This window comes from Brassica rapa, chromosome A04 (assembly GCF_000309985.2).
Source record: "Brassica rapa cultivar Chiifu-401-42 chromosome A04, CAAS_Brap_v3.01, whole genome shotgun sequence".
Classification (NCBI taxonomy): domain Eukaryota; kingdom Viridiplantae; phylum Streptophyta; class Magnoliopsida; order Brassicales; family Brassicaceae; genus Brassica; species Brassica rapa.
The window spans coordinates 9,286,767-9,301,252 of NC_024798.2; the positions used below are offsets into that span (position 1 = coordinate 9,286,767).

The 14,486-nt window shown below is 33.2% G+C and overlaps 2 protein-coding genes and 1 long non-coding RNA gene across 4 annotated transcripts; 2 read left to right on the forward strand and 1 right to left on the reverse strand.

Moving 5' to 3' along the window:
• Positions 1-494: 494 nt before the first annotated feature.
• LOC103863840 lies at positions 495-14,486 on the reverse strand. 2 transcript variants are annotated; one of them, XR_004457455.1, is made up of 3 exons: positions 14,367-14,486; positions 4,499-4,593; positions 4,269-4,360 (listed from the first exon to the last, which is right to left on the reverse strand). It is a non-coding gene; the product is annotated as an uncharacterized LOC103863840 (long non-coding RNA). The 2 variants fall into 2 exon arrangements; XR_632108.3 differs by lacking the exons at positions 4,269-4,360; positions 4,499-4,593 and adding an exon at positions 495-3,925.
• On the forward strand, positions 3,432-6,036 carry LOC117133569. Its single transcript, XM_033290079.1, has 10 exons — positions 3,432-3,691; positions 3,789-4,053; positions 4,131-4,230; positions 4,308-4,429; positions 4,528-4,612; positions 4,682-4,841; positions 4,947-5,143; positions 5,226-5,349; positions 5,450-5,659; positions 5,749-6,036. Exons 1-10 carry the CDS (start codon positions 3,485-3,487, stop codon positions 5,920-5,922), a joined length of 1,644 nt encoding a protein of 547 aa, XP_033145970.1. The 5' UTR covers positions 3,432-3,484; the 3' UTR covers positions 5,923-6,036.
• On the forward strand, positions 6,250-14,337 carry LOC108871675. Its single transcript, XM_018658473.2, has 6 exons — positions 6,250-9,540; positions 9,629-10,575; positions 10,667-11,245; positions 11,329-12,002; positions 12,108-13,158; positions 13,252-14,337. Exons 1-6 carry the CDS (start codon positions 9,089-9,091, stop codon positions 13,824-13,826), a joined length of 4,278 nt encoding a protein of 1,425 aa, XP_018513989.2. The 5' UTR covers positions 6,250-9,088; the 3' UTR covers positions 13,827-14,337.

Consider the following 14,486-nt stretch of genomic DNA (forward strand, 5'->3'; position numbering starts at 1 on the left):
TTCATATATCATATATTGTTTTACTGAAAATATTTGTCAAATAACTTATTAGTGACAATATTTTATTTGTTTCAAATATTGTTATACCAGCCAAAGTAGAACTAAATTTATATTAATTTACTTTTTATAGTAACAATAAACTCTTCACTAACAAAACTTTCACTCAAAAATGACATTAGGACATTGTCTTCAGCCTCATTGTCAATTTTAGTTTCATGTATACGATATTTAATATCAATTTTCTTTAAAATAAAATTATCATTTTATGTATTCAGAATAACTTACAATAGATTTAACTAATTCCGTTGGTTATTTAATAGAATCTTTGAAATATATTTGTTAACATTATAAAAGACGATGTATATGAACCATCATAGGGAATCAACTTACTCTCTCTATATATATATATATAATAACCTTAATGTTATGTTTATATTTTATTAGAATAAATATTGCTTACAACTGCGCCTCCATCTTTTTAAGTTTATTCTTATAATTTTACATGATATTTAGCTCCAACAACTTCTTGAACTACTTTCAATTATTTTTCGTGATATTTAAATATTTTTTCCTATTTAAGAGACAATATTAGAATTATTAGTTTGTAGTATTTTAAGAGAATTTATATTTCTATGTTGGCAAAAATAGTTATTATTTTTATAAATTTATTTACCTGCTCTATTTTTGAGAAAAAAAATATTAAGGAGATTGGATATCATAATAAATATATGTTGACTTATGTTGATATGACCTTTCTAATTTATACTATTTCATTTAATTTCCGGAAGAGTTCTTATAAAACACCAATACTTATTATATTAAACTAACATAATAATTAGATAAAATCAACTAAATTGATAAATTATGGATTTAAATCATGATGACTTTTGTTGTATCAATAAATAATATTTTTGAAGTCAAGGTTGTATTGAGATATAAATACTGTAGAACTCTATCGGTTTCTCAATCAAGTTTCCAAGCTTAGACTAAGATATAAGAATAACAAATAGAGCTCTGCATGTTCATATGTATTTGTTCAAAAATCTTTGAAAATCATTTAACAGTGAATCTCTATCTTTTCTAATATATAGATTGTTGTCATTTTTTGTGATTTTTCAATTCCCACAACACCTTATATAGATGACTAAAGGTTACAATGGTTGATACCAAACATTGCAATGGTTAGATAATAGTTGCAATAATTAACATCAGAAGTTACAATGGATTATCACCAAATACTACAATCACTAACAGTTGCAATGATTTATCACCAAAGATTGCATTGGTTCTTCACTAAAATTATTGTCACCAACAGTTGCAGTGATATCTTTAGACATTTTGATAACTTATTTTAACAAATAAAAAATTTTAGGATGAAAAACACATCCTTATACATTTTAACAACTTCTTCTAAACCAATTTAATTCCTAAAATGAAAGTAACATTTTAAAGATGAAAGGATCCATACTTATATATTTTGACAATATTGTTTGAAGAACGCAATTTTTAATATGAAAAGACACATTGTTAAGATCAAAAGTTATAACCATTGATATTTATTTGGAGAAAATATTCATTTTTACACATTTTGATAATTTTTTTAACAAATGAAAAATTTAGGATGAAAAGACATATTTTTATACGTCTTAGGAACTCACTTTAAACCAATGCAATTCTTAAAATGAAATGACATATTATTAAGATGAAAAGTTACATACTTATATATGTGACAACATTTTCTAAAGTAGTGTCATTTTTAAGATGAAAAGACACTTTGTTAGGATGAAAAGTTACAACCTTTGACATTTATTTGGAGAAAATATACATTTTTAGACGTTTTGACAACTTTTATTAAGAAATACAGTTTTTTAGGATTAAAAGATACATCCTTATACGTTTTAACAATTTCTTTAAAACCAATGCAATTCGTACAATGAAAAGACACATTGTTAAGATGATAATATTTTTACTTGTATATTTGACAACATTTTTTTAAAGCAATGCCATTTAAATGAAAAATAATACTTTGTTAGGATGAAAAATTACAACATTTAACATTTATTTGTTTAACAAATGCAATTTGTAGGATAAAAAGACACATCCTTATGCATTTTAACAACTTCTTTTAAACTAATGCAATTCTTAAAAATGAAAATACATACTTTTAAGATGAAAAGATACATACTTGTATTTTTTTAGGACATTTTTTAATAAGATAAAAAGACACTTTGATATAATGAAAAGTTACAATTTTTGACATTTATTTGGATAAAATACATCTTTAGACATTTTGAAAACTTTTTTTAATAAATGCAATTTGTATGAAACTTATTATTATACACTTAGACAATTTCTCTTAACCCCATGCAATTTTAAAAATAAAATAAAATGTACTAATATATTTTAACGACACTTTTAAAATAATGCTCTTTTTAAGATGAAATGACACATAATTACAAAGAGATACTTTTTGCGATATTTTAATATTTTTAAAAAAATTATTTTATATAATGAGAAGACACAATTTTTAAAACTAATATTTATAGAAAATACTTATTAGGATATTTTAAAAAAGTTTAAACTAATAATTTTACTTATAATCTAAGAAATTCAACCTATAATAGTTTCAAGAAACTTCTAGTTTACAGAAGTGTAAACCAGTAAATAGCCATTTAAACTTAATTGAATGCGAGACAAGATTAATAAATGTCATCTACTTATGTTCGCTAAATATCTTGGAAAAAAAGTTCTAAAATTAAATTGTTATTTTCCTATATATATGAAACGACACAAGTGATAAAAGATGCTACTTTTGATAACTAAATGGCCATTAACGAAATATAGATGCAAATAACTGAAAATAAATAAAAAATTTGTCAGATTTGTTTGTTGTCAAAGAAATTGTAAGATGTGTTTTGCCTTTAGTTTTCGTTAAGAATTGAATATATTTAAAACTCTAGGCTTCTACATCATATTTGTTTGTCTCTAACCAACAATTGATATGTTTCCGAGAAATCTATACTATTAAAGCAGAATCCCTCTTATGAATCTGCCCCTGAATTTTCCTATTAATTACAAAACATTCCATTCTTTTTTTCAGTTATTTAATTGCAGTGTTTAATTAACAAAAAAAGCCCAAAATATTTCAGTTATTTCTGGTGTTATCGATTGACAAATAGGGCCCAACGACGATTCTAACTACATTTACGTTTTATAGACCCATTAAGTCGGGACATATATCTTATTTACGGTTTTAATCACAACAAATTAAATAAAAAAAAGGTAATCCCCCAACTTAAGGAACACGCAGAAAATATTGAAACCGTTTAACATGGTAACAGAAATTTCCAAAACTAATCTTCAAATATAGCGACATTAAAGAAAAAATCCCTCAACTTTCTCCCCAAGTTTCTCCTAAACCCTAACAAATCACTGTGAATACGATCAGTATTATAAATACGGAGTCCCGTTTTCCTATTGAAACATGCACCTTCGAAGAAACGAAAAAAACATAACAATGGCTACTAAGATGCAAATACAAAAAACGAAAGGTCCTAATGATCAATGTGTCGTCTTCGGCGACTTGAAACCGTGGAAAAACACTTGGTTGGTTCATGTAAAGGTGCTACACGCTTGGAAACAATACATTCAATCCGTAGAGACCATGGAATTCGTCTTGGCTGATGAGACTGTAAGCGTTCCTTACTGTATTGATCTTGCGATTATGTCTTATTTAACATTTTGGGATTGGCTACTAATATTTCAAATTCATACGGTTTTTGTTTTAGGGGCAAAAAATTCATGCTACATGTAAACAGACTTACATTGAAAGTAAGGGAAGGATTCTGACGGTTGGAGCATGGCGCTACATCCGGAATTTCCAGATTACTCCTGCTGGTGGAGCTTATCGAACCACAGATCATACCTGGAAAATTGTTTTCAATCAAAATACGGCAGTTACGCGATCTAATCACGTTAATGACGAGCTGTATCTGAATTTGACAGACTTTCAAACTGTTATGTCTGGAACACTTGATGAGAATTTTTTAATTGGTAAACATATGAATATAATCGGTTTTGCCACTATCTATTTGTAACAATCTATACTAACGTTTACAGTTTTTTAACAGATGTGCTCGGTCAAGTTTTGGATTGTGGTGATGTCGAAAACATTCAGTGTACCGGGGGAAAACAACGAAAAAAACTTGAATTCACCCTAAGCGACATCAAGTAAGTTACTTCAAAAACAACTGTACTGCATACGAGTAAGATTATATAACTAACCATATCTTGACGACCTTTCGTAGTGATTCGCGTTTACCATGCTGCATATGGGGCAACTTAGCCGAGAAACTCCATTCTGCAATTAACCAAGAAGTTGGAATGGTTACTATGCTGCTCAGGTTTGCAAAGCTTGGGAGATTTAGAGGTACATAATTCACGCCAGTTCAATGTTATTTCAGAAAATGCACTAATCCTTTATCAAAACTTCACTCACATGTAGTGTATTTTTTAATTATCTACTAGGGGAACTACAAGTCTCTAACGCTTTTGATGCTTCGCAAATGATGATCAACCCGTCAATACCTGAGGCTGAAGCATTTAAAGAATTGTAAGACCATATTCTATAACTTCGTTATCACACACATACTTCTAATTTTAATCTTTGTATTATAATCAGGATCAATGACGATGACAAAACTCTAACCTCATTCCAAAGTAATGAGGACAGTCAAGAGGACAACAACAAACAAGTTGCTCAGTCAGTGAAGCGAGGACAGCGTGATAAGTGGTTACTCTTTCCCACTAAGAGCATCCACGAAATGATAACATCAACTCAAGTAAGCAGTTATTATGCATTATTAAGTGATTTGTACCTCTATCCTATATTATGCTACGTAGTTCCTTTTTAAATTTATAGTTTGTTAAATGCATTATAATTGTAGGTTGATAAATGCCTTGTGAGATGCACAGTCTATGCCATTGATATGGATTGGTCGTGGTATTACTTTGGTTGTAAAGCATGCAACAAAAGAGTTATCAAAACTGGAACCAAAGTTAAGAAACTACATGGTAAAGAGATCACAACTCATATTTGGTGGTGTGAGACATGCAAAGACAGCGTTTTCGATGTTTCCCCAAGGTTTGAGTTGGAAATTCTTTGACCCGCACAATATGAGTTTTAAGATCCCCTATTATATGTGATAGTGATAATCCGCGTGTAGGTTCTGGCTCCACCTGATGGTCAGTGATGATACAAGCGTCTCGAAAATAATGATCTTAGATAAGGTTGCTAATGGGATTGTTGCTGAATCTCCAGAGAAGCTGTTGAATGGAAGCTGGGATGAGGTATTTTCATCCCCAAAATTAGGACCTTTCGTTTTTTATTACAGAAGCAAGTCTTTATATGAAACTAATATATGAAACTAATATTGAACATCTTCATCAGCTTGAAGATCCGACATTAGTACCAGATTGTATTACTGATCTGATTGGCAAGAACTTCACATTTGGAGTATATGTTGAGAAAGAGAATGTCGCGTATGGTTCTGAATTTTATAAGGTTGGAAAAATCTATAAAGAGAGAATGACTTGCGTATCTGATGCAATCACTCACTGTCAATCTGATAAGATGTTGGCAATTTCTAGTGGTGATGAGGTTGGAGCATGTAAACCTATATTAATATTTATTGTGTATTGTCTACGGTTTTATCTTAACATTATTGAGTTTATGTGTGTTTGATACAGGATTCTATCTACTTAAGTGAAAGTCAAGAAACCGCCGATCCTGTTTCTACACCATCCAGTAAGAGGAAAGAAGACCAGACTATTGAGCACGGTGACCTCAGTTCAACATCCAAGAAACCATGCACAAGATCGATCAAGATTGAGATGGTGGAAGAGGCTAATAAGAAGCATTGAAGTGGAGATTGAGATTTGTTTTTTTTTAGTTGGTTTTAAATCTGAGTTAATTTATTTCCCTTTGGCAATACTTATGTTTGGTGTTTGCTTTCAATAATTTCTAAAACTCGGTTATTTAATTTATGTGTTTGGATTTTGATTTCTTCCATTTATAATCATGCATTTTCTTATAACAAATACACCCTATTACATGTCTATTCACTATTTATTAAACATTATATAGTATAAATGTAAAAACATTTGCTTAAAAGGCTCGAGTGTAATGGTAAGGATGATTAAAAAAAATATTGAGTCGGAGGTAGTTACTCATTAAAGATTTTCTACTGGAAATTTTCAAAAAAGATATTCTCATAAAGATATTATGTTACGATAAGTATTGGTAAGTTATTAAACCTTAATATTCTAAAATAAACTTCCTTCACACGTCTTAGATGTCGGCACACTATCTCTATCCAAAGATATTCTATGATTTGGTTCAATTTAGTTTCCTAGATCAACGAAAACAGTATAATTAAAAAGATATTACATAGGATATTATTTCCAAAATATATGATATGGAGATAAGATTTTATATGCGAGAATATTGCATAATATCTTTGCACGAGCAAAACACTCCTTATATAACCTCCCTATATGACCTACATTTGGACGACAACCTAACGAAATTAAAAAAAAAACAACTATGCCTCCAGTTACAAACAGGGAAATCACTTTCTTGAACGATCTCAAACCATATAAGACTACTTGGAAGGTGGAAGTTAAAGTTCTTCATTTGTGGGAACAACACTCAAACTGTCCTGGAGGAGACACTTTGGAGTTCATACTCGAAGATAAGATGGTATATACTCACTTCTTAAGATATTCTTTTACTAAAACCTTATATTGCCAACGACTTCACCAAAATATGATTATTTGTTATTATAGGGAGTCAACATACACTGTATCTGTAAGAGGCTCTTCTTTGCTCGTGTTAAGAACTTGCATATTGGTCAATGGATTTTCCTCGAGAATTTTGCTGTTCACCAAGCTACCGGGATATATAGAAGAACCAGCCATAAATACAAGATGTCCATCACAGAATATTCCATTGTCACCAATCCCTCTCTGACTACTTGCAAGGTATCAAGTTTGTTATTTTATAACTTGACTGGTATATGATTGAAAGTGATTCCGAATTTTTTGAGTGTGCTTAGGTTCTTTTCAATGATCATGACAAAGAGTATAATGACTCAGAAGATTTTTCAACATCTTCCTCTAAGCGTAAGGAAAGAGATGCTGATCTTAATGACATGAATTCTACATCCAAGAAGTTATGTGCTAAGAACATCAAAACCGAGAAGACAAACGAAGATTAGTTATCTTAGTGTTACTTTAGAGATGCTGAGTTTGTTGTTTTTCGAAATTTCCAGTTTTTTTGTTTGAGATTTGGCTTTGTTTTTTACTACTTTTCATTTTAATCATATCTTTTATCAATAAACTTCTTATAAAACGTTTCAATCATGCAAATGTGTTTGTATCCTACTTAATTATGCATCTGGGTATCCAAAAACACAATATAAGTATTAAAAAATATATTTATACAGGAATTGTGTTTGTGGAATAAAAACTAAAATGAAAATTAGTTGAAAGCAATGAAAAATACTCGGAGATACTGAAAAGATTTTGTTGTCTTTTTTCGACAAATACTATGCAATTGAATATTTTTTAATAGATACTGAGATATTTTTGTGTCGTTTGTTAACTCATATGTTTGATTAAGAAAATTAAGTTAATTACCAACACATAAGAACGCATTCTGCAATTTCAAATCTTGCAGAATTTCCATGAGAACCACAAACAGAGAGGTTCCTCCAGGAACCTCTAATTTCCGATCAGTGCAACAGAGAAAAAGAAAGAGAACAGCCAACACAGATGAATCCGAAAATACACAGACAAGAAGTTCCACTATGAACAACACTTCAACTTCTGTGCCTCTTAGCAAAGCGTTTCCTAGCTGATATCTCCAATACTAATCATAGATTAAGATTGTCGCCACTGGGTATGAGAACAATGTACTACTACCAGGGATTAATTGAATCTTTTTAATTACATCACCACTTCCGATTGATGTTTTTTTCAGATAATGGGAATGGAAGGGATGAGAATGCTTTACCAAAAAGAGTTAAGAACACGGGATATAAGTTCACGTGTAAGTGTACAAAGATATCTCCTTATATATAATATTATAGATTATGACCCTGTCTTATGTTTATGAAATTAGCGCAAGAGAGCAATCAAACAACTGTTAACAACATTATGGGAGGATCTGACAGCATTACTGCGACAGGGAAGAGAAAGATATCTACAACCATAGATGTTGATGACAGTACACCGTCTTCTTATTCCGGAAATCAAAATTCCTCCAAACGAAGAAATCTATCTGATATTACCAATATCTATCCTACTGTCAGCAACTTGCAGTCCAACCTTCAAACACCTTTTACGAGTGGAGGATGTGTTTCCAAAATATCTACCAACGGTATAATTAAAAATATCCAAATTTGATAGATTTTTCCTTTGTTTGTTTTTTCAATTGTTTGACAGGGAGACTAACCTCTGTTAGCTTTGTCAGATAAAGGGAAAGGGAAGGTAGTTGCTCGAGATAACAAGATAAAGAGTAATACTCGAACAAATAGTTGTAGGAAAACATTGGAACCACAATTTGCTGGTTGTCTAGATGATTCGTCAAGTGAGGATGAAGAGGATCAAGCATACGACTGCGACTATGAAGGTTCTACCATGTTTTTAATTTAATCTTGCAGAAGATTTTTTAAGAAAAAATAATGTCACTACTATTTAAATTATGGTTTTCTTTCTGCAGAAGAGTCGGACTTATACAAAGAACAAGTTTATGACTGCAGTAGCGAAGAAAGTGGCTCAAGTGATTGTGAAACCATAAGCTGCGACCCTATGTTATCTCCAGATACCGATCACGTCTCACCCAATGCCTTGCCAAAAGAAGGGTGTTCCAAAATTAACACAAAGCCAACTGCTTCAGCTAAGCGTACGCAGATTCCAAAACGTACTACTTCTCAGAAACATTGTGGTAATCAATTTGAGAAGTTGACAAAGAAATTCCTACTGAGTTATTTTTTTTTAGTTTCAGCTTTTGATTTTGTTTTTTTGTATGCATACAGGTTATATTGATGATGGTGATCCTACTCACAAATGTGAACATTGTGGAGCTATAATGTGGTATGGTGAACGGATAAACAACAAAAAAAAGGCCCGTAAACCAAAGTTTGCTCTTTGTTGTGGTCAAGGACAAGTCCAACTTCCTTTGTTAAAAGAATCACCACCTACACTGCAACGATTACTCTATGGTGTTGATGCAAAGAGCAGATATTTTCGAGAAAATATTCGACAGTTAAATATGGTTTTCTCTTTTACGTCGCTTGGTGGTAAATGTGACCGCTCAGTTCCAAGAGGATGTGGCCCTTTAAAAATGTTTGTACTCCAAGGAGAGAACTACCATCTGATGGGAAGTCTGAAGCCTCCTCCAGGAGACCCTGCTAAGTTTGGACAACTATATATTGTAGACACAGAAAACGAAGTTGCCAACCGTGCATCTATAATTGGGTATTAAATCATTTTTAATATATTTTTAATATATTTCGATTCGTTTCGAACAATATAATACTTACTATTGTGCTTATTTAAAATGCAGAAATTACAAGAAATCTGCAGAATCCTCTAAAAAGGAGACAATTCGGAATCAGGTCATTGAGTCTTTACTAAAGATGCTAAATGAAGTGAACCCCTATGTCCATCAGTTTAGATCTGCTAAGGATAGATTTAACACTAACCCCGAAGAAACATTCCATATGCGCATTGTTAGCAGTCGTGAAAGGGATGGAAGGACATATGACACTCCCACAGCATCAGAGGTTGCTGCATTAATTCCAGGAGATTTCAATTTGGACATGGATAAAAGAGATATTGTTCTCCAAGAGAAGCAAACTGGTTGTCTAAAGAGGATTAGTGAGATTCACCCTTCTTATTTGGCACTTCAATACCCCCTCATATTTACTTACGGAGAAGATGGCTTCAGACTTGGTATTAAGAAAAGAGATACAGCTTCTACAGCTAAACTTAAGAGGCAGACTATCAGTATGAGGCAGTGGTATGCTTTCCGTCTACATGAAAGGGAAAACGAATGTCATACACTACTGAATTCTAAACGATTGTTTCAGCAATTTTTGGTTGATTCTTATACTTCCATAGAGTCTAACAGGCTTTGTTATCTGCGGATGAATCAAAAAAGTCTCAGATCAGATTGCTATGACTCTATAAAGCAATCCGAAAACGCTGGAAAACCTGATATGCGTGACCAAGGAACTGGATTTTTGCTACCTTCCTCATTCACAGGAGGACCGAGATACATGAAGAACTGCTACCTAGATGCAATGGCTATATGCAAATATTTTGGGTTTCCTGACCTGTTTATAACATTTACTTGCAATCCTAAGTGGCCTGAAATCACTAGGTATCTACAGAAACGCAACCTTATTGCTGATGATAGACCCGATATCATTGGAAGGCTGTTCAAAATCAAGTTGGATTCTCTCATGGTTCATCTAACGGATAAAGAGCTATTGGGGAAGACAGTCTCTTGTGAGTTATTATTTGAAATTTTTTTAATCAGTTGACGTTTTTAAATATAAACTAACTCTTAGCTATTTTTTTTTCTTTTTTTGATGGTCAGCTATGTACACTGTTGAGTGGCAAAAGCGTGGTCTACCTCATGCACATATTCTCTTATTCATGCATCCTAATTCTAAATTTTCAACCACTGATGACATTGACAAAGTTATCTCAGCAGAAATCCCAGACAAAGAGAAAGAACCAGAGCTTTATGATATTATCAAAGATATGATGATTCACGGTCCTTGTGGAGCTGTTAATATGAACTCACCTTGCATGGAAAATGGTGCATGTTCAAAGCTCTATCCTAAGAATTTTACAGATACAACTACTGTCAACAAAGACGGTTTTCCTGTTTATAGAAGACGAGAACAATCGGGAAGATCTGTTGAGAAGAATGGATTCAAGTGTGACAACAGATATGTCATACCATACAACAAGGAACTGTCTCTTCGATTTCGAGCTCACATCAATGTGGAATGGTGCAATCAAACGGGGTCTATAAAATACTTATTTAAGTATATTAACAAAGGGCAGGATCGGGTCACTGTTGCTGTTGAACCACCAAACACAGAAGAGTTGAATGAAAAGAAAAAAAATGAAATCAAGGACTTCTTTAATTGCAGGTATTATATCTCTAATTATGTAAATGTTTATTATCGATTTTTATAACCAAGGAAACACTATTTTAATCTGTTGAATGTGAAGCTTATTGTCTTTAACCTATCAATTGCAGGTATGTCTCAGCTTGCGAAGGTGCTTGGAGGATTTTTATGTTTTCTATTCACTATAGATCAACACCGGTTGAAAGAATCCAGTTTCATCTACCAGGGAAACAAATCATAGTTTTCAAAGATGATGACACTTGGGAAGAAGTAACTAGCCGGAAATCCATTGAGAACACTATGTTTTTGGGCTGGTTTGAATTGAACAAGGTCAGTGCAGTTGCTCGAACACTCACTTTAGCTGAGATACCAACAAGGTTCACTTGGAATAAAGCAGGCAGGAAATTTCAAGACAGGAAGAAAGGATTTGCGATTGGCAGAATTAATTATGCTCCACGAAAAATCGAAGAGGCGTTCTATCTGAGGGTTCTGCTTAACATCGTCAGAGGTCCAACATGCGAAGAAGATATTAAAACATTTCAGGGGTACGAATATCCTACATACAAGGAAACATGTTTTGCAATGGGGCTGTTAGAAGATGATCAGGAATATATTGACGACCTGGTGAGAGCAAGTTTTACCGGTTCTGCATGTTATATGCGTCAGGCTTTTGTCATTATGCTCATGTCTAATACTTTGTCAAAGCCAGAAGTCGTTTGGGAACATACTTGGGAATTTCTTTCAGAAGACATTGAGCATATGAGAAGAAGGCAATTACATAGACCAGGTAGAGTAATTCAATTTAAATTTGTTTAAATTTTAAGACTTTTACTTAAGGTCAAATTTTTTTAAAACTTATCTTTGTCTGGAATGCAGATCTTTGTTTGAGTGATTCAGAAAAAAAAACAGTATGCGCTTATAGAGATTGAGAAGCTTCTAAAGAGTAACGGAACTTCTTTGGAGAATTGGTCAAAGATGCCTAAGCCGATACCAGACATTGTTAATAACAATGTCTTGATTTTGGACGAGCTCAGTTATGACCAGCAAGAGTTAGAATCTGTCCTTGAGCGTGATCTTCCAAAACTAACGGAAGAGCAAAGGAAGATTTTCGACGAGATTACGGATGCTGTTTTCACACAACGAGGTGGTGTTTTTTTTGTAAATGGATTTGGTGGTACAGGCAAAACTTTCTTGTGGAGATTGCTTTCCGCTGCAGTACGTGTCAGGCGTGAAATATGTCTGAATGTTGCTTCAAGCGGGATAGCTTCTCTATTGCTTCAGGGAGGAAGGACTGCGCATTCTCGATTTGGAATTCCCATCAATCCTGATGAGTTCTCTACTTGCACACTTATACGAGGAACTGATCAAGCGGATCTGGTGAAAGCAGCCTCACTTATAATTTGGGACGAAGCTCCAATGATGAGCAAGCATTGTTTTGAATCATTGGATAGGAGTATGTTGGACATTTGTCGAGATAACGAAAAAAGACCTTTCGGTGGAAAAGTTGTCGTTTTTGGTGGGGATTTTAGACAGGTATTGCCCGTCATTCATGGAGCGGGAAGGGCAGAGATTGTTATGTCTGCTCTAAATTCATCGTATCTTTGGAAGAATGTAAAGGTTTTGCAGTTAACCAAGAATATGCGGCTCGAGTCGAATAATTTGTCCCCTGAAGAGGCCATAGATTTGCAGGAGTTCTCACAATGGATATTAGACATTGGAGATGGAAAGATTGGTAAAGAAAATGATGGGGAAACACTTATTGACATCCCAGAGGAGTTTTTAATTCTTGATATTGATGACCCAATATCAGCTATAAGCACTGCGGTCTATGGAGATTCCTCTTTGTTACACGAGAAGGAGCCTAAATTCTTTCAAGAGAGAGCTATATTATGTCCTACTAACGAGGATGTGAACATGATCAATCAACACATGTTGGACAAGCTTGATGGTAAGTAAAGAGTTTCTAATTTTACTTGCTGCAGTATATTATTATGTTTCAATTTTTTTCCAGTAGCCTAACTTTTTAAGTACTTCAATGCAGGAGAGGAAAAATTTTACTTAAGCTCTGATTCAATCGACGCTTCTGATAGATTTTCAAAGAAAGACCAGGCTCTCACTCCAGATTTTTTGAACAGAATTAAAGCGTCAGGTCTGCCAAATCATAGCCTGCGACTGAAAGTTGGTTGTCCAGTCATGTTGCTAAGGAATATAGATCCTGTTGGGGGATTGATGAATGGAACTCGGCTCCAGATTACAGAGCTCTATGACTTCATGATAATGGCAAAGGTTATTACAGGGGAAAAGGTTGGTCGAACTGTGTTGATTCCAAGGCTTTCAATAACTCCTTCAGACAAAAAATTGCCATTCAAAATGAGGAGGAGACAACTGCCTATTGGTGTGGCTTTCGCTATTACTATCAATAAAAGTCAAGGACAAACATTGTCTGAAGTTGGTATATTTCTACCAAGACCGGTTTTTTCACACGGTCAACTATATGTGGCTGTTTCTAGAGTGACTTCTAAGAAAGGCTTGAAGATGCTGATTGTTGACAGCGAAGGCAAGCCTCAACGCCAAACAAAGAATGTTGTCTTTAGAGAGGTTTTTGATAATCTATGATCTATGTTTTCAGTTCTGTTTTTAGGAACTTGCAGACGATTTGCGAGTATGAAGACTTTGGTTTTATGTTTTATGTTTAATAAACGTTTAAGATTCATAACAGAAGGATGTGAGTTTTTGGTGAGGATGTGAACCCTCAGAAACAAACATATTATGTTTGTTGTTAAGAATATTTTTCAAAATTATTTCTAACACGAAAGCCATATAATTATCATATTTACAGATAATAACACCAAATCAATCAATCAAACTCCAGTTTCAATCCTAACTACCGATAGTCAGTTCCATTCCTAGCTTCTAAAATTCTGGAAAAAGTGTAATACTAACTAATAGATTATATCAGAACAGAAAGGTTTCACAATACATGTCAATATGAACTTTAGGAAAAGTTCTTCGCTGCAGGAAGCAATATAATTAGACCAAATATTGAATAGACCATCTCAAATCAAACAATCAAACTCCGGTTTCAATCCTAACTACCGATGGTCACTTCCATTCCTAGCTTCTAAAATTCTTAAAAAAAGTTTAATAGTAACTTACGTATTATATCATTGCAGAAAGGTTGGATACATGTCATTATGAATGCCTTTCTTATGTCTCTGTCCCATGTCTTTCATCTGGAAAATGGCTCTAACGATGACTAATCTAGACCTGCACATA